Source organism: Astyanax mexicanus, chromosome 19, assembly GCF_023375975.1.
Source record: "Astyanax mexicanus isolate ESR-SI-001 chromosome 19, AstMex3_surface, whole genome shotgun sequence".
In the NCBI taxonomy this organism is placed as follows: domain Eukaryota; kingdom Metazoa; phylum Chordata; class Actinopteri; order Characiformes; family Acestrorhamphidae; genus Astyanax; species Astyanax mexicanus.
Genome location: NC_064426.1, coordinates 29,443,737 through 29,469,346, shown reverse-complemented (window position 1 = coordinate 29,469,346; position 25,610 = coordinate 29,443,737). Strand labels below are relative to the sequence as shown.

Genomic DNA, 25,610 nt, shown 5'->3' with positions numbered 1-25,610 from the left:
TAAGTTTGTGCATTACATTTCATTCTTTCCCTAAAAAAACAGCTTCAATATCATGATGAGGTTTTATTGACCTGTAATAGGGAAACTTATGTTGCTATTTCTGGCTTGGCACATTGATAAATGCACTATATAACTGATGTAAAGTGTGCATGCAAACGCTCACGAGAACTTTGTATTGCTGGATAATTTATATTTGTGTACAATATGCTTAAATTACTGTACCACAGCAGAGCACATTCTTCTATTTACAATAATATTTTAAGCAAAGACACAGACACACATGAAACAACACAACATACACATTATTGACTGTCTTCATTCCTTTTTTTGTTCTTTCTCTTTAAACTGATGTAAAATCAGTTGCACAGAATATAGGTTTTATGTAGAAAATTTACAGTACCAGTCAGAAATTGGGACACACCTTAGAGGAGATTTCCAGTGGGAAATGGACTTTTGGTGTAGTAAAACATGATAAAAAGTACTTATCTTTGATGAGTAGCACACCTCCGTTCTCCCACAGTGTTCCGAGATCCAGAAATTTTAACAGTTTGTCCAAACACCCTTCAGACTGGGAGACACGGGGCATAATTTGCCCCGATAAATCGTTTTTTCCACCGTTATTCAGGCTCAAAGTAGCTCCACACCTCTTTGGCACCTCTGACATTTAAAACGAGACATTAATAACTAATAAGTGCACAAGAAGTTTATTAAAAAACACTGTTTACATCCCATAATGCTATCTTTAGCTACGTGCGCCCCCATGACTGCATTGATAATGACAGATATATGTACATAGACTCAGCATAGTGTAGCAGCCGGCACCAGGAGGCAGGCTATGCGGAATCTATGTGTATATATGTCTGTCTTTATAAGTACAGTGATGGCGGCGCTCTGAGCTGAAGCTAGCCTTATGGGATGTAAACAGAGGTTTTTAATAAGCTTCTTGTGCACTTTTTAAGTGTTTGCATGTATGAATATTCATGAGGAAGAGCTGAAATCCTGTCTTTCTTCAGAGACCTTTAATTCAGTGAAATAAAACAGGGCTAAATAGAAACGCCTTTTTTATTTATTTATTTTGTACAAAAAACGACGTACATAGTATTTATTCATACTAGAAACATTTTAAAATTAATGAAAAATGATGAAATGAGACCTTTAGGCTACACTGTAGAAAGAGTGTAGCAGGACAGGGCAACAGTGGGGTTAGAGGAGGAGTAAAAAGGCAGTAGTCATGTGTTCAGAGAGAGAAACAGGGCTGGGTTTCTGTTTTTTTGGTAGAAGAGAATGAGGAAGTGTTGAAAGAAACAACCGACAACCCTACACAACCGGACTGGATCAGAGGTAAGCCTGAAAACGACCCACTTTATCTAAAATACAAGACCTCGCTGCTCTCTACAACCAGCACGTGTTTAATACAGGGACTAGACTCCACTAGAGCAGAGTATTATTATTATTATACTGCAGCAGAAACCCGAGGCTGACCCACAGCTGACCAGCAGATGCTAGCTTAGGTTTAGCTCTTTAAACAGATCACCAGAAAGCAGAGAACCTGGTTCTGCAGTGGTTTAATGTAGCTACAGTACAGGAACTCTGCTGTGCTACATAATAAAGGTCTTATATGGACACATTCTGTTGTGCTGAGTCACCTAAACAACCATCCCCCCATTCTCCTGCTCCAGTCTTCACTGTCCCAATAACTACCACCCTCAAAATAGAAAATTAAACTGTGTTTTCTTCTCCTGCAGAACATGGAGGAGCCTACAACACACAGCCACGAGGAGAGCACGGATCTTGAGCCAGGTTGGTGAAGTTCGCTGTATGTTTTTGGCTAAATAGGACATAATTTTATTAAATTAGTCCCCTACCACGTCACCTATGAGTCAGGCTCATGTGTGAGTCTGTCTGAAACCACAGACTGAATAGACTAGATCCCTTAAAATGGGAAGTTTACTCAGGTTTTCAAAAACGATGCATTAAAACAAGTACACAGAAGTTAAAAACATGTTATTAAAAATGTATATTACTTTATTATTCTTAAAACGAGAAATATTTAATATACAGTACCAGTCAGATATTTGTAAATCAAACTTCAATTCAGTGGTGTTTCATTCATTATGTTTCATCTAAACTATTATTTAGTAAACAAAAACAGTGTTAAACAAACCAGAATATGTTTTTTTAATAAAATCCCACATAATATAGTGCACTAATAATATGCTTTATAAGTTTAAAAACATTAAATTAGAAAGTTTGTTTGAGTGAGTTTTTTTTCTTCTATTGCAAATTAATATTGAAGTCAAAAAGAATTGTGAAGTCATCAGACAATAAATAAACATAATGAATCATACAGTAACTTAAAAGTGTTGAACAACTAATAAACTCATCCGGTACAACAGAGAAAACTCTTTCTCTTCCTTTCCTGGGGCGGTCCTGTTGAGTGCCAGTTCCATTATAGCGCTTTGATGCTCTTTTCTACTGCACTTAAGGATACTTGTTCCTTAAAAGTTCTTAATGTTTTAGATTGACTCACCTTCATTTCTTAAAGTCTTAAAGTATTTTTTCTGTACTTTGTTGAGTAGTTCTTTACATAATATGGATTAGAACATTACTCAAATAGGGCTATTCACAACTTTACAACTGATGCTCTCAAACAAGAAAGAGGCAAGAAATTCAAGTCATTAACTCGTAAGGAGTTCAGCACAGATGTTAACTGATAGATGCTAATTTAATAATCTCATAAAGCAGACTTAGAAAAGGTGCTACTTTGAAGAATCAAAATATAATACATATTTTGATTTATTTAACAGTTTTGTTTACTAAATAATTCCATATATTTTTCTTCATAGTTTGAATGATTTTAGTTTAAATCTACAAATGCAGAAAAATTTAACATGTCAAAATTGAACTGGTACTGTTCATGGAATATTTATTATTGTGAGATTACTAAAGTTATATCAAAATTTTATTAACATGTTTTAAACTCATTCGTACTTGTTTGAACTGATTTAATCTACTAAAAGTGCCTTTTTGGCAAGAAATATTGCTTAAAACATGCATAGTAAGACAAGGACAATATATTAGAAATAAGTCCAATATTCTTGCATAACCATCATAAAATTACAAATTAGGGATGCACCTAAATTCTGGCAGATGATGATTTACATTTATAACTTACAGAGAGACAAGACACCACAGTATAACTTTAGAAAGAAATGTAAAATTATTTTGCCTTACATTTTAGCTTTCAACCAACTTTATGCTAGCAATTATATAAATATCGTCTCCTGAGAAATTTGGTTTTACATTTATTATGATTATAAAAGTCCTGTTCTATTTGCAGTATTTATTTATGAGGACAAGAGTGCATTTGTATATCAGTGCCAGCTGTGGGTGGAGCCTAACAATTGGCCATATAGTTTACATTGCACAATTACAAGTTGAGGTGTGTGAGGTGTGTCATACACCCAAAGAGGCCTTAAACAGGTGCGAACACTACACCTTAGCCCAGGGCTGAATCCAGCTCAGTGTAAACAGGCTTCACTGGCCCACACCTTTTCTTATTCAAATAGTCTCTGCTTATATGAACAGCCTGAATATAAAGTACTCATTTTAATTAGTGCAGTAATTAGTACAGTAGGAAACCCATTCCTGCCACCTGAAATATGTTAAAATCCAGCTTGTATTTTTTTTCTTTTTATTAAATTGGTCTCTCATTATTTTGAGATACTAAATGATACGTTTAAGATGATACCTCATTGTTTTGAGAAATCTTATTGTTTTGAGATAATGTGTGGTTATTTTGAGATACTCTGTGGATATTTTGAGATACTATGTGGATATTTTGAGGTACTAAGTCACTGTTTTGAGATGCAATCTCATTATTTTGAGATATTGTCATTATTTTGGGATACTAAGCCGTTATTTTAAGATGCTGTCTCTTTATTTTGAGATACTAAGTCATTAAGTCAATATTTTGAGATACTATGTCATTATTTTGAGATAATAAGTTACTGTCTTGATATGTTATCTCATTGTTTTGAGATGCTGTCATTATTTTGGGATAAGTCAATATTTTGAGATGCTATCTCATTATTTTGTAAGTCATTATATCTTGATATTAAGTGATTATTTCGAAATATTATCTCTTTATTTTGCGATACTAAGTTGTTATTGTGAAATACTAAGTTGTTTTTTTTGAGATTCTATGAGTTTATTTTAAGATTTATTTTAAGATTTATCTCATAAGAAGAAGATATTCTCTCAAAATAATGACTTTGTATCTCAAAATAATGAGAAAATTATGTTCTGGATTTTTTTAAGTGGTGAACATGGGCTTCCATAAAAGTTACATACCAAACAGCTATTCCATAGCAACCACATACCAACCAAAGTATCACGGCAACACTTCTGACCTGCAGTCACACTGGAAGCCCCTGCAGTTATGCACAGTTATGCAGCTTTAACTCCTCTTATTAACAGCTCATATTTCAGCAGTGTGCTTCTGCTGCTCAGCTTCCAGAAGATGGAGCCATTGCTTCATCATTGTGTGAGGAGAACCTGAGTCTGTAGAAAAGCTGTAGTTGTATATACAGTAAGGAGAACGCTGAGAAGACTTGGACTCGTGCCCCAGGCCATCCATAACTCAAGCCAAAAATATGAGCAAATATTTGAGGCCGCATGATCGCCTTTTCCAGCTTGATCTGTGTGGGTGGTCTGATCTGAGCGCAAACACAAACAAATAAGGGCTCACTTTTTTCACTTTTTACATTATTGAATTTGTGGAATAGGAAATATTACCATATGACCAGATTTAACATTTAAGCTTATTTTCCTTTTATTATTATTATTTTTTATTGGAAATCTCCATTCAAACTTCTGTGTAGTTTGCAACTAGGATTAATCCTTATAAAAAAAAAAAACATAGTGATTTATATATTATATATTATAGTTATATGTCATATTAATAGCTGATTTATGAAAGACCCATATACAGCTCTGGATAAAAATAAGAGACCACTTAAAAATGATAAGTTTCTTTGATTTTACCAAATTGAAAACCTCTGGAATATAATCAAGAGGAAGATGGATGATCACAACCATCAAACCAAGCTGAACTGCTTGAATTTTTACACCAGGAATATAAGGCATAAAGTATCCAAAAGCAGTGTGTAAGACTGGTGAAGGAGAACATGCCGAGATGCATGAAAACTGATTAAAAACAGGGTTATTCCACCAAATATAACAGATATATTTCTGAACTCTTAAAACTTTATGAATTTGAACTTGTTTTCTTTGCATTATTCGAGATATTAAATTCTGCATCTATTTTGTTAGTTCAGGCATTTCTCATTTTCTGCAAATAAATGCTCTAAATGACAATATTTATCTTTGGAATTTGGGAGAAATGTTTTCTGTAGTTTATAAAATAAAACAACAATGTTCATTTTACTCAAACATATATCTATAAATAGCAAAATCAGAGAAACTGATTCAGAAACTGAAGTGGTCTCTTAATTTTTTCCAGAGCTGTACATTTGCAAACTTCAATTTCAAGCAGGTTGTAGTAAAATAACTTAATATAATCTAAACTATAAATTAAGTGGTTTTATTATGTACATTTAAGATAGGCTACTATAATCAGAGGCTTACACTTGGCTGATGTTAAAGTGCTTCAGAAGCCGAGCACTGATACAGTACGTCCGCCAGACCTGCTAAAAATAATGGCGTAATTATTATTATGATTATATAAGTGCACTCTTTACTGGATTTGATTAGAGCTCATACGAAACCGCTACCATTTAACCTATTACATGATACTGGATCAGTGTATAAACGAACAGAATCTTAAGAAATAAGGGATCTGTTTAAGATTGCGATGAATAGCTTAGCTAAAAAAAAGAAAGAATTCAGTTTGAGAGGACAATTTCTTTGTATTTGAAACACATGGTCAACTACATCCATATGTATGGCCTGCTTAAATCTAATGCTTAAAAAATACTGTAGACTTTCATGATAACATTTTTTTGTGTGATAAATGATAGAAAAACAAATATCTCCATTTTTTTGTGAATTTTTAGTTTACTATATAATTTGAATACACAATCTGTCTCTTACACTGTGTCAAAATGTGTTGATGAATTACCCAATAGAAATCCTCTAAAATTACCTGAAATAAACTCTTTTTACAGTGACTTTTATTTTATAGGTAAGAAGTTTTTTTTTACTGTTTACTGTTACTGTTTTGGAGATATGTTTTTCATTAAACAGCGACGATATGCTCGATAAATAAAATAAAGTATCTGTTTTTAAATAAAGTTTGCAAGGTCATTACAACTATAGTATATTATATATAAAATTATAAATGACTATAAACTATATATAAATAAGTGGTGTGTAAAGTGCACATACGCTTGTGTACTTGTTTGTGCAAATAATACTTGTTTAAAAAATAAAAGTGTATTAAAGCTGTAGTATATGACAGTAACTTTGCAGAAATGAATCACATAAATAAACAATAAATCTTTCACCCTATGAGGGAATTCATTACTTTTATGTAAAAACTCTTAATGCTAGTTATATGTTTATTTGGGAAATCATGCATATTTTATTTCTATTTAGCTTTAAACCCTTTACACAAGTACAGGAGGAGTGTAATCAGTCTAAAAATACAATAAATATTGTTATTCTGGCTTTTGTTAGCTTTCACCAATTAGATTTACATTGTTTTGTTTATTTATTTATTTATTTATTTATTTTTTAATTTAAGCTAAAGCCTCAGCATATACAGCATATACTGTACATCCCACTGTATTATACATCCATACTCAACACGCTCTGCTTCTCTCTCTCTCTCCCTCTCTCTCTCTCTCTGTATGCGTGTGTGTGTGTGTGTGTGTGTGTGTGTGTGTGTGTGTGTGTGTAGAGTTGAGGCTGGTGCTGCTGGGCTTTGCTGGATCAGGGAAGAGCAGCGTGGGGAACGCCGTGCTTGGCTTTAAAGCGTTCGAAACCCGTCTCAGCGCCGAGTCCCAGAAGCCGGTTACACAGCAGTGTGAGAGGAAGTGTGGGACCGTCGCTGGAAAAAAGGTCAGAAACTCATTTTACCCTTTTACTGTTATGAAAAACATCAGATTTACAGTGTTGTGTTTTATAGATATATATATATATATCTGCTGCATGCAGTAATTAACACTACTGCTTCTGTGTGAATGTGTTTAAAAAAAATTGTATATTCTTATTAAAGACTTAAATGTTAATTTAATTTTTATTTCAGTATTAAAAAACAATAGATGCCTTTAAATATATATATTATATCAATATTTCATGACCCTGAACCACAAAATTTCCTCAAATTAAATGTCATAATGTTAAAATACATTGAAGTAACTTACCTAACTTAAACTGTCTATGACTTTCATTTGCAATATAGAAAGTCATGCATATTTTTTCATTCTTTTATTTTATTTTTTTTTATTTCATACAAGTGTATTTAATAAAGACAAAGATCATAAATGTAATTTGATGTTATTAACTCATAACTTAATAGTGATATGCAATACATTTATATACATATATTAATATTAACTAAAATACTTGCAACACTACCAAACAAAAAAGTCAGAATTGTAGTTTACAAATTTTGACTAAAGATTTTAAATAAAAATGTATCAAAATTAAACCATGATTTTGCTTTTATGATTACTCCTGCACTACTATAATTTAAATAATAAAACGTCTCTAAATATAGATATTAATAAAATAATTAGCTTTAAAAGTATTATGTATCAAGAATTATGTTTTTCTATTATTTCAATTTAAAATATATAGAATTAATTTTATTTCAAAAGTGGAGGTAAAAACGAAAGTGTCAGATCTTTGCCAGCTTAAATTTACATAATGCATATTTAAATTAGATTATTGTGTGTGATGTTATTTTTGATGTTAGTTTTAATAAAGTTGTATTGAATGAATGGTCAAAAAATTACATTTCTATAGAATATGGTTACTTTAAGATATTGGAGAAGAAAAAAATGTTAAATATACATATACATATTGTAAAAATATACATAGGTATACATATATACTTATCATTTTAAGATCATCAAGAAAAGTTTATAACAGTGTAAATAACACCTGCCAGATTCACAATATATAATGAAATTGAAAAGCAGAAAAAATGGAGAGGCCAGGTTTTTGCAAGAGGTCATCAATACATGTGTGTATAAAGAAGAAGGCAACTTTTGTAACAGTAGTGTGTGTGTTTGTGTGTGTGTGTGTTATATTACATAAATGCATGACTTATTATCATATAAAACTGATATATCGTGTAATATTGTTGTCTTGCTGAGTTCGTGGCAGGTGGCGGTGATCGACACTCCAGACTGGTTCTTCTCAGAGCGCCCCCCGAAGGAAGTGCAGGGCCAGCTGTCTCTATGCAAATCGCTGTCCGGCCCGGGACCCCACGCCTTCCTGCTGTGCGTCTCTGTGCACCGGCCAGGTGAGCAGGATCTCCAAGCGTTGGATGCTTTGGAGAAGGTGTTTGGGCCGGAAGCTTTGAGCAAGCACACCGTCGTACTTTTCACTCGTGCGGAACGTCTTTCTGAAGACCTGCCGCTGGAGGAGTTACTGAGCGGCGAGCGCAAAGACCTGCAGGAGGTGGTGGCGAGGTGCGGGAATCGCTATCAGGTCCTGGAACTCGAAGAAGATGATGGAAAGAGTGTGGAAAAGCTGCTGGAGAAGGTGGAGGAGATGGTAAACGAGAGTGGGGAGGAATTCTACACCTTTCCATCACTTAAGAAAGCAGATTCGGAAATTAGAGGAACCGAGGGGAACGAAGAGCCAGACTTATCGTCTGAAATCATGTGTAGAAAGAGAGGAGGAGGAGGTGAAGGAGGAGATGAGGAAGAACAGGGCAGTGAGAAGGCTGAGAAGGTGAGTGCAGATGATCAGGAGGCGGTGGGAGACGAAGACACCACTTTATCACCTCCTGGACCTCCTCCTTCATTTCTGCGCTGGATGTGGGACAGTGTAGTGGGTTGGGTGCTCTGGATACCCAGTCTGCTGAGGGGCAGCACATTACTCGGTTCCTTTGTGGGGCTGTTCGTTGGAGGAGTGTTCGGAGGGGTCATGGGAGCTACGGTGGGCTCGGTGGCCACTGAGGTGGGCAGGAGAAAACCTCAAAAAGCAAAAGAGAAATGACTTTGTCTACTTTTAGAACACTAAAACTTCATTAAAAAGCTCTTGACCAAGTCACTAAGCAAGATATTAGCAAGATAAAACCAAGCTAACAACTGAGATAATATATAATACTGTTACTGTTACACACTTTCAAGGCTGGTGCTTACCAGAGCTTGAGTAGTCCTGGACCTGGAGTACTCCTGTTCTGCACATTTTTGCATTTCCTCTGCTGAAACACGCCCACTTCAGCTCACTAAACCAGTTGAAGGCTTGTTAATTAGGAAGGGGAACACATGTGCAGGACAGGGCTTCTCCAGGACAAAGACCAAAGATAAGAAGGAAAAAAAAATACACAACAATCAGCCAAAACATTACAATGACTGTAGACTGTAGTCTTGTATCTGTTTCTCTATATACATTTATTTTTATTTTTTTCCTCATTTTCTACCAATATAGCTAGGTTGATTTTTCCACCCATTCAGCTGCTAGTTGGCTAAATAGCCCACATCACTGTTGATGCCACAACACAAGGAGCGTGAAGACTAGCACATGCCTCCTCCGAAACATGTGAAGTCAGACTCCGCCTCTTTTCAAACTGCTGCTGATGTAGCATCACAGCACACTCGAAGGAAAGTGCAGCGACTCGGTTCCGATACATCAGCTCAAAGATGCCTTGTGTTGATCCACATCACCCTAGTAGTGATGAGGGGAAAGAGCACCCCTCATTTACCATCCCAGAGAGAGCAAGGGCAATTGTGTTCTTTCAGGGCTCCGGCAGTTAATGGCAAGCTGCATGACCGGGATTCAAACCAGTGATCTCCCAATTATAGTGGCAGTGCTTTATGGAGCAGGTAGCAGAGCAGTTTTTTGGGCGGTGGCACTCAGACACTGTTTGGCATGGTGGTTGTGTATAAGGTGTTAGTGTGTGTTGTGCTGGCATGCGTGGACCAGATACAGCCAGCAGTGCTGCCGGAGTTTTTAAACACCTCAGTATCACTGATGAACTGAGAATAGTCAGTCCACCAACCAGAAAAGGGCAGCATCCTGTGGGCAGTGTCCTGTGGGCACTTATAAAGGACTGACTAGAGGATGACCAACACTGTAAACTGTGCAGGAACAGATTCAGAGCTTCTGTCTCTGACTTTATTTTACTTTATTATCTATAAGGTGGAGCAGCTGTAGGTAGGAGTGTGTAATAGAGTCTAATACAGTATGTGAAGAATACAGTGTTTAAAACAACCAGCAGCACTGCTGTATCTGATCCACTCACACACACACACACACTGCTCAACACACACTGTCAAATGATAATGACCCACCACCTAAATAATAGCTGCTCTGTTGTAGCTCTGTGGGGTCCTGAACTTTGATGAACAGAGTAAAAGGTGTACAGAGATTTAAGGACATGGTGTTAATGTTATGGCTGATTGGTGTATATGCAAATAAACTAAGATTATAAGGTTGTTTATGTAGGAAAGACACTTGGAATAGATTTATAAGCACCTTAAACTACAAACTAAAGCAACTTTTTTTTTTTTTTAATGTGAATAAATGTGAGTAAATGTGAGTAAATTACTCCCAGACACAGTCATGAAAATAAATGCTGTAAAAGCCTTGATGGCTATAATGGAATAACAAAACTTACTGCTATAATAGCAGCTTGTGTTTACTTCGTAATATCACTCTGCCAGGTTTAATGTGCAGGTGCCTACAACCAACAATTTGCCAACTTAGGTTATGTTCAGAACGCAGACAAATCTAATTTAAGCACCTAAAGCGAACTAATAAATCCCAATATTATTCACATTTCATAGCATCTACAAATGTGGTTTGGATTCAGTTTGCAAAATTCTGTAGTTTCTGGCTGTCCACACTCAAAATGATTAAAAATCTGTATATAGATAATATATAATAGATATAATCTAGATATTTCAGAAATCAGATTTGAGCTAGCAGTCTGAACATAGTTTTAGACCCTGTTAACACCTGGTCATTTTACATAACTAGTATTTGATTGTATCCTGATAAGTCTTTAACTGCATGCATTTACAATTAAAAGACAAATTGTTCATCATTTAGTCTGATTAAAATCTGATTGCCATGTGCAACAAAATATGCAAATCTTATTGGTGTTTTAGTTTTACTGGAAGGAATTTTGGTTGTCTGATGTGTCACTAATGACAAACTGCTGCTGTTTACACCTGACTGCTGTTGTTTAACCTGCAGGTTCTTCTGCCCTGTTTCTTTCTTCACTTCACTTTAAAGCTGCTGATCTTTCTCAACCCTAATGTGTGTTATTTTTTGGAAAATGAATATTATTTTTAAAAATGCCTGAAGACATTATATGATTTCCTTGTTTATTATAGAGGAATTTCAGAGGATTAACCAAAATCATATTTGGTGAGAAATGACAGCATGTCGTGTATTTTAATAATGATTGGATTGCGGAAAAATAACCAGACTGTTCCGTAATATATGGCACGCATTAAAGCATAACCCGCAGTAAATCTGTGCACACGTTCCTCACGTTTTCAGCAGCTCCAGCTGATGTCAAATGCTTTTAGAAGGCAAAGGCCAATGAATTCAAATAAACCCAAGTTGGAAATGTGAGTCATGACCGTTTACAGTACATCTCCTGTAGATTCATATGGGCTGTACTGTAATTGAAAATAACCTCTTGTGGAGTCTGTTACCAATTGCATTTTAAATTGTTTAACTGTGCGCTGATTGGAGACGTCAGGCTGCAAGGAGTACCCGCCTTAAACGCACACATATATATACACACACACTGTTTAAACAGCTAGCAGATCCTTTGAGAAAGAACGAATGGACTTTTCTGTCTTTTGTTTCTTGTCAACAGTGGAATTTTTAATGCATATTTTTATATTTTGTTGTTGCATGAAAAACAGAAAATAAAGAAACTAAATCTTATCTAAACTTATTTTGTTACTCCTGAGTTTCTTACTGATTCATTCTGGATTAGATCTAGCTTTTGACCTGAAGAAATTCTCTTGTCAGCATAAAATATATGAATAAATAAATACAAATAGTTCAGATTGTTATGAAATACCGTGAAATCAGTGTTACAAAACCCTGCACAGCAGGTGATTTGGCCTTGAACCTGAAATTAAAGCCTATGACAACAGGCCTTGTGCACGTGTGACGTATAACAACGACTCGTTAATATTGCGGTGTTGTGCCGAATTCAGCACCCCCACCAGGAAAAGCACCCCCTCTCGGGAGCACATTCTTACGTCTTCTTGGCTTTAACGTTTTTTAGACAATAAAATTACCCAAAGCAACTAAGTTTTAAATTAAAAATACTTACATTCTATTAAAATACATTAATTTACAATGAGTATATATGCAGCTGAAACACTAGGGAGCCTAGTGCATCCCAAATTTATCAACTTTAATATTTTAATAATATAACATTATAGTCATTATGGCTTTTAGAAAAATGTTTTTGGTTCGGTATAGTGTACTATAGGACTAAAGCTTTTGTTCTTAATGGCTTCATTTTTTTCTCTTACATTACTTTTACTTTAATACTTTAAGTAGTTTTGAAACCAGTACTTTTACCCTTTTACTTAAAGAGTAAAAAGCTTGAGTTGATACTTCAACTACTACAGAAGTATTTTAAACCCTAGTATCTATACTTCTGCCTAGAGAGTAATGAATGTAAATACTTTTGACACCTTTTTTTTTTACATCATACACTTCTGTATGTTCAGCTCATTAAATATGACTAAGGAAGTTTTTCATATCCAGATCAGTATCGATATTGGCAATACTGACCCTGCATCTGACTCTTGTTTCTGGGTGCACCAGATATATATATATATATTTTTATGATAAGTATAAATGACCTAAAACAATGAATTAAAAAAATGAGTTATGACCTAATTAACCAAACAGTTGGGAAGATATGGGGCGGTTTCCCAGTTCCTTTTCTATATAAAGCTTTCAGCTACCAGTGGCTGCATCCTGGGGCGAGTGAGATCAGTTGATAGTGTAGATGAAAGCGAGAGAGAGGGAGAATTTGGGATATTTGGAGGAAGACAGCAACCAGATAGAGATGTAGAATTATAGCACTCTTCTCTTTTTCTCCTCTCACTCGCTCGCCCGCACACTCAGTTCCCCACTCAATCTCTCTCTCTCTGTCTCTCTCTCTCTCTCTCTCTCTTTTTCTCTTTTGTCAGGGCAGGTTTATGGGTTTGACATTGATGTAAGTGATAGCCTGCTAAACCCATCAGTCAAAAAAACCCATCCCTGTATTTGGGCCTTCGCTACAGCAAGGCGTTTCCGAACGTGGGTGGTCTGCCTGGGGAGAGCGAGAGAGAGGGAGAAAGAAGTAGATTCACTCTCATGTTTCTCAGAGAGAGAGAGAGAGAGAGAGAGAGAGGGAGGGAGGGAGGGAGGGAGGCAGGCAGCTTGCTCTCGGATACACATCTGTCTTCCAGATGTGGCCTCTGCAGTTGTTTGAAATAGCTGGAAAAAAGCGTAAGATTCAAAAATAAGGGAAAATTGGTGCTAAACAGATTTTTATTGTCCGGGATTACGGCTGCAGAACAATAGAGATTAGGCCGAGACGGGGTGATACAGGATTCAGCCCTGGGCCGACGGGACGTCCCCTCGGATGATCCTGCTCTCAGAGACTCGGAGCAGCAATGATGGAGTGTGGTCCCCTGCTCTCGCACTGCGCTCACGGATAGCCTGTTTAAAAAGGAACACCTGTCCAAATATTATTCTGTCCTGTTGGACATGCATCTGGGAGAGGACAGGGAGAAAAAGAGAGAGATGATAGGAGGAGGAGAAGCAGTGGAAAGAATGAAAAGGAGGGGATGGTGAATTAAAATAGGATGAAGAAATGAAGAGAATTGGAGAGCTAGAGAATTGAATAAATAAAATAAACAGTAGGGACAAGACTCTGCTGTCCCACATCACACTATTACACACAGTAGAGTGAGCAGAATACAGACTGAATACAGTGTTATGGGTAATAATCAGATTATAAAACTGACAATTGTAGTATAACAGTATTATGAGACAGTTTAAGTGGTTATATAGTATTGCTTAGTAACATTAGGTGGGACATTATTAGAATTCTGCACCTTTTGGCCCTTAAACCTTCTATGCTTTTGATTATTCATCATATTTATAAAACTTCAGTCTACACAGAAATATTTTTTTCTGTCATGGCAAGCTGCACCATAGGGTGAACAATTGTAGCAAACATTAACATTTGATGAACTACTCAACTAAGTAAAGAAAAAAATGCCTTTAAATTAAAAGAAGATCAATCCGAAAAATCTCAAGAACTTTGAAAGTATCCTTTAAGTGCACTCGAAAAGACCATGTAAAATGTTATGATGAAACTGGTTCTCATAAGTATTGTCCCAGTAAAGGAAGAGCAAGAGTTGCAAAGAAAACAAGTTCATATTCATAAAGTTTTAAAAGTTCAGAAATTTATATTTGGTGGAATAACCCTGTTTTTGTATCACAGTTTTCATGCATCTTGGCATGTTCTCCTCCACCAGTCTTGCACACTGCTTTTGGATAACTTTATGCCACTCCTGCAAAAAATTCAAGCAGCTCAGCTTAGTTTGATGGATTGTGATCATCCATCTTCCTCTTGAGGTTTTCAATTTGGTAAAATCAAAGAAACTCATCATTTTTAAGTGGTTTCTTTAATTTTTAAACAGACATTATAAGAAATTGAATTGCGTGAAATTAATATTATTAATTGCTAAACATGCAGCAGTAAGTGTCTATAATCACTTTTAAATAAAACAGTGTGAAGGTTGTGATGTCACTGATGCCACTAAAAGCTTACCTTCTTAAAAGAGCGGAGTTATCTCAAGATGACAATGTGGACTAGAATTCTTGTACATGTGTAAATAGCTTGACGTTTTATGAAAATAGATAAATGAATACTTGAAATAGCCACATATAAGAGCCACCTTTATTTTTCACGGGGTATTTTGGTTTGTTTAACACTTATGTTAACTACTAGATTCCTTATGTGTTCCTTCATAGTCTGGATAACTTCAGTATTTTTTACAGTGTAGAAAAAACTGGTACTATATATACAGAGACCACTTCAGTTTCTAAATCAGTTTCTCCGATTTTGCTATTTATAGGTATATTTTTGAGTAAAATGAATGTTGTTGTTTTATTCTAAAAACTACAGACAACATTTCTCCTAAATTCCAAATAAAAGTACTGTCATTTGGAGCATTTATTTGCAGAAAACGAGAAATGGCTGAAATAACAAAAAAAGATTTTTAATGTTCAGAAATCAATATTTGGTAGAATAAGCCTGGTTTTTAATAACAGTTTTTGTGTATCTAGGCATGTTCTCCTCCACCAGTCTTACACACTGCTTTTGGATAACTCTATGCCACTCCTGGTGCAAAAACTCAAGCAGCTCAGCTTGGTTTGATGGCTTGTGATCATCCGTCTTCCTCTTGATTATATTCCAGACATTTTCAGTTTGGGAAAATCAAAGAAACTCATAATTTTTAAGTGGTCTCTTATTTTGTTTGAGAGCTGTACATTCATTGTTTCCTACTTATATAAAAAAAAATTATATTATTGCCTTTTATGTTGTCAATTTGTGTTGTATGGCAATGTGGTATTATGTGGTATTATCTTTTATAATCTTTTAGTATCTAATTTATTGGTTTTCAGTTGTTAAGTTATAAACACACTTCAGCTGATAATAAAAACCACATTCCTAGCAGGTCCCCTGGTAACTGATAGCTCAGGGTCTCAGGACACCAGAGTCAGACATATGTAGCAGTGTTAGGGGTCAGCTCCCTGCAGGCACGTGCAGCCTGACCCCCGAACACCGGCATTGAATGGATTGGATGTGTGTGTGTATGACACGGGCCAGCGTCCCCCCAGTGAGCCATGATTAAGGCAGCCGGGCCCTTGTACAGCCGGGCTCCTCGGAGGGAGGAGCAGCCGCCTGCAGAGACTGCGAGCTATATTTCTCTGTTATCATCACTCCCCGTGGGCTGGAAACGGACGAAAAACCAAAAGGAAATAAACAGGATGACACACTCTTTCCCCGAAGCACACACAGCCTTCGCCCGCAGCTGCCAGCGGGCCCTCCGCACACCGCGAACGCTCTAAACACGTATATGAAGATGAATCACTGCAGGAACTGTGATGTAAGAAAAGGCAGAGGCTCCAGAAGAGGATCCTGTCTGCTCCTGCAGCAGGACAGTGGTTTTATAATCACACAGAAATAAAAGTGGGAGGTAAGTCACAACAACACTACTGGAAATAAATGAAGAGCGCCTTGGCTGAACCTGCGACGCAGCGATGATAGCTGGATCTGTGTGCAGATGGCCTGTAAACTGTGATCTACGCTCAGCGGAGATGCTGGCCCCCGCATGGAAAATTATTTTACTATGTCACATTTGTTGGTCTGCTGGTTATATATTAAAACGCAACACGTCAAAGTTTGCTCCCCGCTCCATAAATCAGCAAGACACTGTTAGTGCCTACGCAGCTACACACACGCCCAAGCCAAAACACACACACACACACACACACACACACACACAGACACACTGCTTGCTGGTGATTCACTGATTCACTGTAAGCCCTGTGTTGTTCTTCTGAGCCGTGCTGGTGTCCGGTGGCCGGCCCGAGGAGAGGAAGCAGCAACAGCAGCAGCAGCAGCAGCGCAACAGCCGCCCGCACCCCTCTCATCTTTTTCCTATTAGTGCTGTTTTGCTGTTCCTCCCAGAGTGTGTGCATATGTCTGGCCTGCAGTGGTTTACAGTGAAGGCCCGAGCCTGTTCGCCCGAATCTGTCCTCCGTCCGGGTGTGCGGCTTCCCTGAGCTGGTATGGAGGCCTAAACCAAATCAAACTGTTGTTACTTCAATGAAATAATGACTCACATACTTCCAGCAACAGGACAGACGGCAAAGAAATCCAGGTGCTGTCCCCAACAGAACACACGCACACAAAAGCAAATAATAGAAAACAGAAGTGCTCAGCAAATTCTGAAATCTGGAGGAAATTTGAATGAAACTCCCTGATAGTCCAAATCAACCCTAATATAGTCCTATGTGTGTGTGTGTGACCATCAACTACTAGATTGTAGGACAGTTAAGGAGTTAACACTTTTGTAATTTGATTTCATCTCTTTTTTTAGGAGCTAAAACTAAAAAAAAAATGTCTATTTTAACATTCAAAGAGGTACCCAAAAAGGCTTACTGTACCGCAAAGAGAACTGTGTAAAATGGACTTTGAGTGTAGTAAAACATGATAAAAAGTACTTATCTTTGTTAAAAAGCCCACCTCCGCTCTGCCACAGCTTTCTGAGATCCAGTAATTTGTGCACATTTCCCAAACATGCTTTCAGAATGAACGAGTGAGACAGAGCATGCCTTGTGTCTGCATATAAATTGCTTTTTTCAGCATTATTCAGGCTCAAAGTAGCTCCACACCTCGTTGGTTGAATCCAGAGAGTTTTGACCTTTAAAATGAGGCATTTAAAACTTTAACACCGCACAAGAAGTTTATTAAAAGCCACTGTTTTATTTATCATAGCTGGGTAAATCTGTGGGTGCCGCTATCTTAAATTTAAGTTACAATAAGTCTCCTGTCGAGCACGAACAAATAGGTAGGATTGTTGAGAAGATTGCAAAATTCATTCCTTGGAAATGTATGAATTCAAGCTGTTGCTAAAAAAAATCTGGTTACTGTTGACATTAGAATGCAAAGAACCAACAATAAATTACATCAATATTGCTTAAAATATTTTACTACTCGTGCTCGATGGTTGACTTACTGTGCCTTAAATTTAAGATGGTGACGTCCAGAGATTTACCTACACTATGGGATGTAAACAGTGGCTTTCAATAAACTTTTTGAGTAGTTTTAAAGTTCTAAATGCCTCATTTGATGTCTCCAGATTCTACCAATGAAGTGTGGAGCTACTTTAAGTCTGGATAACAGTAAAGAAAAAAAAAATCATCAGCAGGTGCAAGGCATACCCCATATCACCCAGTCTAAAAGCCTGTTTGGGCAAAGTGCACAAAATACTGCATCTCAGAAAGCTGCGGGAGAGTGGAGGTGGGCTATTCAACAAAGGTTAATACTTTTTATTACGTTTTAATACACCCAAAGTCCATTTCACACCAGAGTTCTCCTTTACAGTTTATTTATTGATTAAATAAGTAGCAAGTTCATAACATGGTACAATATATTGAGCTCACTTCTCAGTAAAGAAAATTGTTCTTATGGCCTACAACACTGTGGTCATGCAGCCAATCATTGTAAAGTATATGGGGAAAAAAACTGAATACCCAGTGCAAGATAGCCCAGGTGGGAAAGAATACACACTGATGGTGGATGAAGGCCCATTATGCAACTAGTTGATGCCACAGTATAGGAAAATAGGAAAATTGTACTTTTTGTGTAATATATCAAGAACTTTTAGGTAGACATTATGTCATTTTTGTAGTGTTTCTCAGCTGTTTAATTTAGGGAATATTTGCTGTGAGTGAGTGCTAAGAATACCCCTGAATTTAATTTATAGTGTAACTAAGAGATTAAATTGAAAAAATCTTACACTTTCACACCATAACTTCAGATTATCCAACGCCAAAAACTTGCTGTATAAAGGGTAAAGTTATGTAGCTAAAGAAAAATGAACTCTTTAAACTTTGCACAAATTATACTTTACATTTTTAGGTTTATCAAGATATATATAAGACATATACTTAGAACATTAAACCCCAAACCCCCAAAATCAGAAAAAGCTAAAATGTTTATTACAGATGATAAGATATTTCACTTTTTGGACTCTTTGTATCTACTTCCCATTTCTTCCCATAAACAAAAAGCACTGTCTTAAATTTCATGAAAAATACAGTTAAATCCTCTAATTATGCTAACACATTATGCTAGTACTTTACAAATGTTTCTTGATATTGCAGTAATGTTTGCACAGTAGGGGGCATCAAAAGTTAACTTTGCGCTAGAATGTTACCCTGATATTGTACTGCCCACTATAAAAAAAATAGCTTATTGATAGTTAACTAATAATCTATAAACACTGTTAATAATGAAATTGTGGAGTGTATTAACTGTCCAATGTTTATTTTTTAATAAGCTGTGTTTAATTTATCAGTCACTACCTGTGTTAGGGTTTAGCATTGTTAAATGCAGTTAATCAGTGTTAAATATATACAGTATTTCTCTGAAGAAAGAAATATGTTCACCTAACACTTTACCTTAATCATCTCTCTGAATGATTTATATTTAATGAATTTATTCAATGCAGTTTAGAACAGGATAAAAAGGGGTTCTCCATTTTGGAAAAGCACTTCCAGTGTTAAATCTTGTTTAGTATATTCCTTTTCCTTCCTTAAGTTATTTGGCTGTAAAATGTTTTAGTTTACTTTAGTTAGTTTACTGGATTCTGACATGTTTTCCTAGCAAGAAGTGGGCATGCAGAATGAGTAATGGGGCATTGAGGTGAATTGAGTGAAGTGGAGGTTGTTGCTAAAATAATTATTTTTGGATCATGTTCTACATATTTTACGGTTTATTAGAATTAGCAATACAAATGGGAAATATGTGCACCTTTAAATATATGATACACATAACTACCTAAATATATAACTACCCTTCGCTGGTGGCTTTCGGGCAGCCTGTAAATCTCAGATGAAGGTCCAAGCCAAAATTACTAATAAATAATAAGGAAAAAACAAAGTTGCAACAAGATTCCCCCTCATAAGGGCACGTCCAGCGCTTATTTTTGTGCAGGCTCGCGCCCGTTAACTTTTACGAGACGCTGGCAAAATGTCAGCACATTAAATGCTGGTGTTTATTTATGGCTTTTCTGCTGCCAAACAAACGTGCTTGATTTTTAAGAGATTTGCCGTGGAAGCCAGGAGTTCAGCCAGTCTGGGTAATCGGTGCAATCGAGTTTTCGTTTGGGCAGGTAGTAAAATAAACAGATAAAAATGATGGCAGTCTGAGAGAGTGCAAAACCTGCGCACAAGCAAAAGAGCTTGTGCTAAATCAAAAACTGGCAGACTGTGTGCAACCTCACCTGCAATAACAAACACAGGTTTACGATTACTGTGGGCCACAAAGCTTCAAAAAGCTTCAAAGGTGCACAACATCATCACAACATCAAACTACAGCTGCCATTACCGAGACTGGGCCAAAGACAATAGGTGAGAAGGTAGAGTGCACCAGGAGAAAACCACAACAGTCAGCAACATATAGGATAACAGTCAAACCTACTTACCGTGAAGTTTGTAATAAGGGATAGATTCATGGTCCAACGTGGACAAGTGGTCACCAGCCATGCTCAGGGAGAACTATAGTCGAGCTGATCTGGCTTTTACACTCATAAAACAATAGCTGCACCCAGAAAGAATCAACCAACAGTAATGAAACTTCATTGAATGGCAACAGGTCATATTCAGTGTTAACATTTGTAAAAAAAAAAAAAAAAAACCAAAATGTATTTAAGTATATTTTATTTCAATATATTTTATATATTCCAAGTATACATAACATGGATAAGTACATACTCTTTAAAATTAAAATATGTACTTTAAATACATACTAAATGCACTATTTTGGAACAACTTATGGCAGCTTAAGTATATTGTATACTGTAATTAAGCTATATTTTAACACAACATAAAAGCATTAGGTTGTGCTTTTAAGTGCTTTTTTTCGTACAACTTTTGTGAACTTAAGTAGATTTAAGTATGTGTTTTTAAACACATTTTTAATACACTTGAAGTAGGCTATACATGTACTATTTTGCGTATTGATGCACATATTGTGTACACCTAAAATGCACTCTAAGCAGTATTTAATGCCACTAGAAATATATATTTTTTGTATCAACACAACGTATAATTTAAAGCAAATGGCTTAAAAATACATTTTATGGAAATACAGAGAAAGAACATTTAAAGTGTATTTTCATATAGTATATTAAATTGAAAATGTACTTTTAGTATTCTTTACCTAGTTTGAGCATACTTTTAATGCTCTTAAGTATACTACTTTTTCACAAGGGTAGACCCACTTTTTGTGTGGCGACATCATCGACAGGTTGTCACATCTTGCATGTCAGGAAGGCTTGGAGTCATGGTGTTGTTTACTTTCGTATCATGCCAGATTATCATTGGTCTTTCTTACAGGCACTTAGACAGTTCATTGTTACATTAATGGAGTCCTGAAACCAGTGGCTCTAGCTTTTCTCAATGTACACTCCAGTGAGCAATTACAACAGGACAATGCTCATCCACATACTGCTGCTGACATCTCAAGAGATTTCCTTGAAGACACAGATACTATTTCATGTCCAGCCGCATCACCAGACCTGTGTCCAATTAAGAATGTATGGGATGCTATTGGCTGCGCTATCAATGGCAGACTGCTGTCCCAGTCCTGCTCCACAGACAGACTCCGAAAGTCTTTTGTCCCTCAGGCCATAAGACTTTTCCACAAAACCACTGAATGCAGAAGCTTTGTTAAAACTTTAATGTTATGACTTTAGAATTCCACACAAACTTTTTAAAGATATTAATGAAAAATGAATTACAAAAAAGGTTTTTGATGATGGGTCAATCTCAGCACTGCAGTGACACTTGTATGGTGGTGGTGTGGTGAGTGCTGAGAATGACCCACCAAAGAAGTGTGCAGATTGTATGTGGAACTTTTAATACAGATAAATTATGTAAGAGAGGAACTGCGTATTGGGTTTGTATATGTATAATTATAAATCAGATTTGGGTTACTAGATGTAAAATGACAACTGAAAAGTCATTTATACGTAGTGATAAAGTAATAAAACAATACACAGTAAAATTAAAACAAACAAAAATATGAAAAACAGAAGAAAAATAATATCTCATGGGACTTTTTAGATTGTTTATAATATTTAAAGATATATAGAGTTTTTGGAGTATTTAGTGAAGTAGTTAGTATTAGATATGTATTTTGAAGATTTTTGTTTAAATGTGATTTGTGACTTGTGTATTTTTGTTATTTTGTGACCTGAAACCTGTGTGTTTGTATTATGTGAAAATAATATGTTTGTAATATGTGAAAAACTCAATAAAAATTCCAAGTCATAGCTACTAAATTATGTTGATGAAACCTGCAGATTTGGTAATCAATATAATACGCACTCATAATTTTCCTAGCAGAAGGTTTAGGTCTCAGTTTGGATTTAGCTGGTATGTTAGGATATAAAGAATAGCTTCTGCATCTGGATAATCATAAGACTCCTCTATGAGGTTCTCTTTCCCTGGAAGAAGATGATGGCGTGAGTCAGATGAGGAGAGAAGGTCTGAGTAAGGAGAAAGCCTTCAGAGATGTGGATTTGGAGAGAAGCGGATGAAAGCAGGTCTGGTTTTACAGAAGATGAGGCGAGTGCTGATGGACGAGAGGCAATTACATGGAAAGAGCCGCTCTCAGACAAACAGCAAAGCAGATCAAAAAATCAGCTGCATGTGAAATTGAGCGAAAGAGTGTCCATGAAGACTTTCAGGTCTGCAGCTCAGCGAGGCTTTGAAAGATGCTGAAGACAAGGAAGAAAAAAGCATGTGTGTGTGTGTGTGTGTGCTCGGGTTTTAAAGAGTGTTGCGGTTTTACCACACACACCTCCCATGAATACGGCCTTGAGAGATCTCAAAGAGAGACTAATGTGAGGACTAACAAGCCTTTCCCCTAAATCACTACAGGACGGCGCGCTTAGCCGGGATCGGAGCGGAGCTTTGCCTGATTAATCGCGAGGGCCTCACCAGCTGACAAGTGCCGCTGGCAGCACACGGGCGCAGCGAGAGTCCCGTTTGAAGTTGAGTGGGGGGGATGAGGGGGGCACAGGTCGTGTTTGAACACCCGGCAGAGAGACCCACGGTCTTTGTAATGGACCCCGTCCTGCGGTTGGAGAGCGGCTAAGGGTCAGGCCAAAGCAAGCAGGCTGTTCCTCCCGTTGGGCTGCACTGGGAGAAGGTTTCTGGCAGAGGTGTAGTCTGTGTCTACGTCAGTGCTTCTCAACTCAGTCTTTAGGATCCTTTAGATCAGGAATCGCCAATTAAGTTTGGCCGTGGGCCAGATATTTTCCAAGCTATTATGTGGCGGGCCATAAAAGAAAATTCTGTTTTGGAAAATGAAGTGTAATAAGGGTTGAGTGTTACAGACTAGTAGCTCTCCAGCCCAGAGGGTTGTTGAACCCAATTGCAGAACAGTTGATCTCAATGCAGGTAAACCCAAGTAAAATGAATAAATAAACACCTCATGCTGGATCAAACCTGTGTCGTCAGGGTCACGATCCAATACACTACCGCTGCCCCGGCTGCGAATTGGGACACAGCCGGGAAAAAACACCCTTATAAGAAGCTAGAGAGCCCAAGAATGGGCGGAAAAAAATGAGAACGAGCAGAAACTAAAGTCACGCCAAGGGCAACAGAGAGACAGGGGAATGTAGAAATGTAAACAAAAGCTCGCCAGAAAAGCACTTTTTTTTAATTATCATTTATTATAATTCAAACAACCTCACGGGCCAGGTGTTTCATGCTTACGGGCCATATCAATAACATGTAAACCATCGTGTTTTTTTGCACGGATCAAATGGGAAGCTAGGCTTGTGAAATCTTAAACTTGTAGAGAATTTCCCAAACAGAACAGGAACAAATACCATGTTTATTTTCAGTGACATTGCAGAAAACAGGCCTCCCATTACTCACAGTGCAGTTGTCAAAATTCTTGCCAAATTCTTAGAAACAATTGGTTTTGTCGCCAATAAACCCAAAAGTTGGATGAACAAAAAGTGCTACAGATGTGGCAATAGCAACCTCTGTTCTGGCCTTATTTAACAAGCGCTGAATATTAGTTTTACAAGTATTTTTTGTTACACTTTTTTGAGACACTTGAGACACCTTGTGACCAGTACAAATATCAATTGCTAAATGTAAGTATTTAGTGCATTCATTGACCTGTTTTACAGCTTTTAGGGACATTTCTCTAGTTTTTTAAATTTACTTTTAAGCTTAAGTGTTTTGACTGCCAGCTTAGCTCAGACTTTTGGCATATCTAGATTATTTCCAGGTTCTGATAGGCTTTCGTCTGAACATCCAGTAACCCACGTAATATTAGTTTTTTTGTGAATATAATTGGAACTACATTTGAAGGTGGTTTAAAATGCGATTTGAGGAGATGCATCTCAGTATGGACACTCTGGATGCTCAAATTTCAGATTTTTAAACCCCTCTCTCAAAGCATAAAACAATTTGACTCATCAAATCAAGAGCATTGGAAGTATGGGAGTCCAAGAAGACCAAAAATGTCAAATATTAATAACTGACACCAACCTCGATACCACAGCAACCCATGCAGATAGGTTTGTGATGTCCAGAGAGGCAAATCCCATCTGATCACTTGCCAATAACAGTGCAGACAATCATCTCAACCAATCGGATTCATTCAGCCTTAGACAATGCTTTCCAAATAATCCTATTATTCAATGATTTTGAGGTCTGGACTCTGAGGTGGCCAGTTCGTTATCTTGAAACCGCCAGCATAAATGGCTTCACCAGTTTGTTTGATTTGTAAATGTTTTTTTTTCTACTTTGTGTGTTTAATCTTCTCAATTTGAGCTTCTTGATCAGCTCCAAATCCCTTTCCACTTCAGAATGGAAGGATGGACAGATACATTTGTGGATTTTTCTCAGATCTGAAGCAGAAGTGTAGCTTGATTTTGTCCTTTTTTATAGTCTCTCTCTCACACTGAAAGATTTACTGTAGATACTGTTTATGAGCTTATGAGTTGGGTCAGTTCTGGTGGTCTACCAGGTCTTGCATTAGTTGTTTGTAGTCCCATTTTCTCTGTATCTTTTTCTAATCATTTTCTGACCTCGCTGAAATAAATCTCGTTGAATGGAGGAGGTCGGGCCAAGACAAGCCCTGAGATCTGGCAGCGGAGACGCTCCTGCACGGCATGGCGGCCCAAGGCTTCGTCTCGCACTCACCACATGAATGGGAAGCGGAGGATACAGGCAGCGGCTCAAACTTTATGATGACTTCATGACTTCATGTCAGCTCAGTCAGGGTGCAGTGCTGCAGTTCATGGCCTGTATCGTTTGAGTCATGTGCAGTCGGGTGATCAGGAAGAGCCTGAAGGGAGGAAGACAATGGAGCGACCACATCAGACGGGTCTGTTCCGAGTGGGGATTGAGAGAGCAACATTAGGGCTAAATGGGCCAGGCTGTGAGACATCTTGTCCTGGGCTTGGTGCTCGGGTACGAATGAGTTCTCAAAGTGAGTGACTAAGCCCCAGCCAAAGCCTGGAAAATTAGCGAACGTGCAGAAAGACGACCCAGGCTCGGCTTGATGTCTTATCATCTGTGTCCTCGGGGGTATTATCCCGTCGAGC

The 25,610-nt window shown here is 37.1% G+C and overlaps 1 protein-coding gene across 1 annotated transcript; it reads left to right on the top strand.

The window, feature by feature from the left end:
- The first annotated feature begins 1,223 nt into the window (after positions 1-1,223).
- On the top strand, positions 1,224-12,115 carry si:dkeyp-69e1.8 (uncharacterized protein LOC100001340 homolog). The gene is made up of 4 exons (XM_022673643.2): positions 1,224-1,341; positions 1,746-1,800; positions 6,923-7,083; positions 8,356-12,115. Exons 2-4 carry the CDS (start codon positions 1,749-1,751, stop codon positions 9,193-9,195), a joined length of 1,053 nt encoding a protein of 350 aa, XP_022529364.2. The 5' UTR covers positions 1,224-1,341; positions 1,746-1,748; the 3' UTR covers positions 9,196-12,115.
- The last annotated feature ends 13,495 nt before the right edge of the window (positions 12,116-25,610 follow it).

Bases quoted from the DNA above. Each gene is read 5' to 3' on its own strand.
- si:dkeyp-69e1.8 (XM_022673643.2), top strand. From the start codon at position 1,749: ATGGAGGAGCCTACAACACACAGCCACGAGGAGAGCACGGATCTTGAG. The intron at 1,801-6,922 runs GTTGGTGAAGTT...GTGTGTGTGTAG, and splicing joins GAGCACGGATCTTGAGCCAG to AGTTGAGGCTGGTGCTGCTG. The intron at 7,084-8,355 runs GTCAGAAACTCA...AGTTCGTGGCAG, and splicing joins GGACCGTCGCTGGAAAAAAG to GTGGCGGTGATCGACACTCC.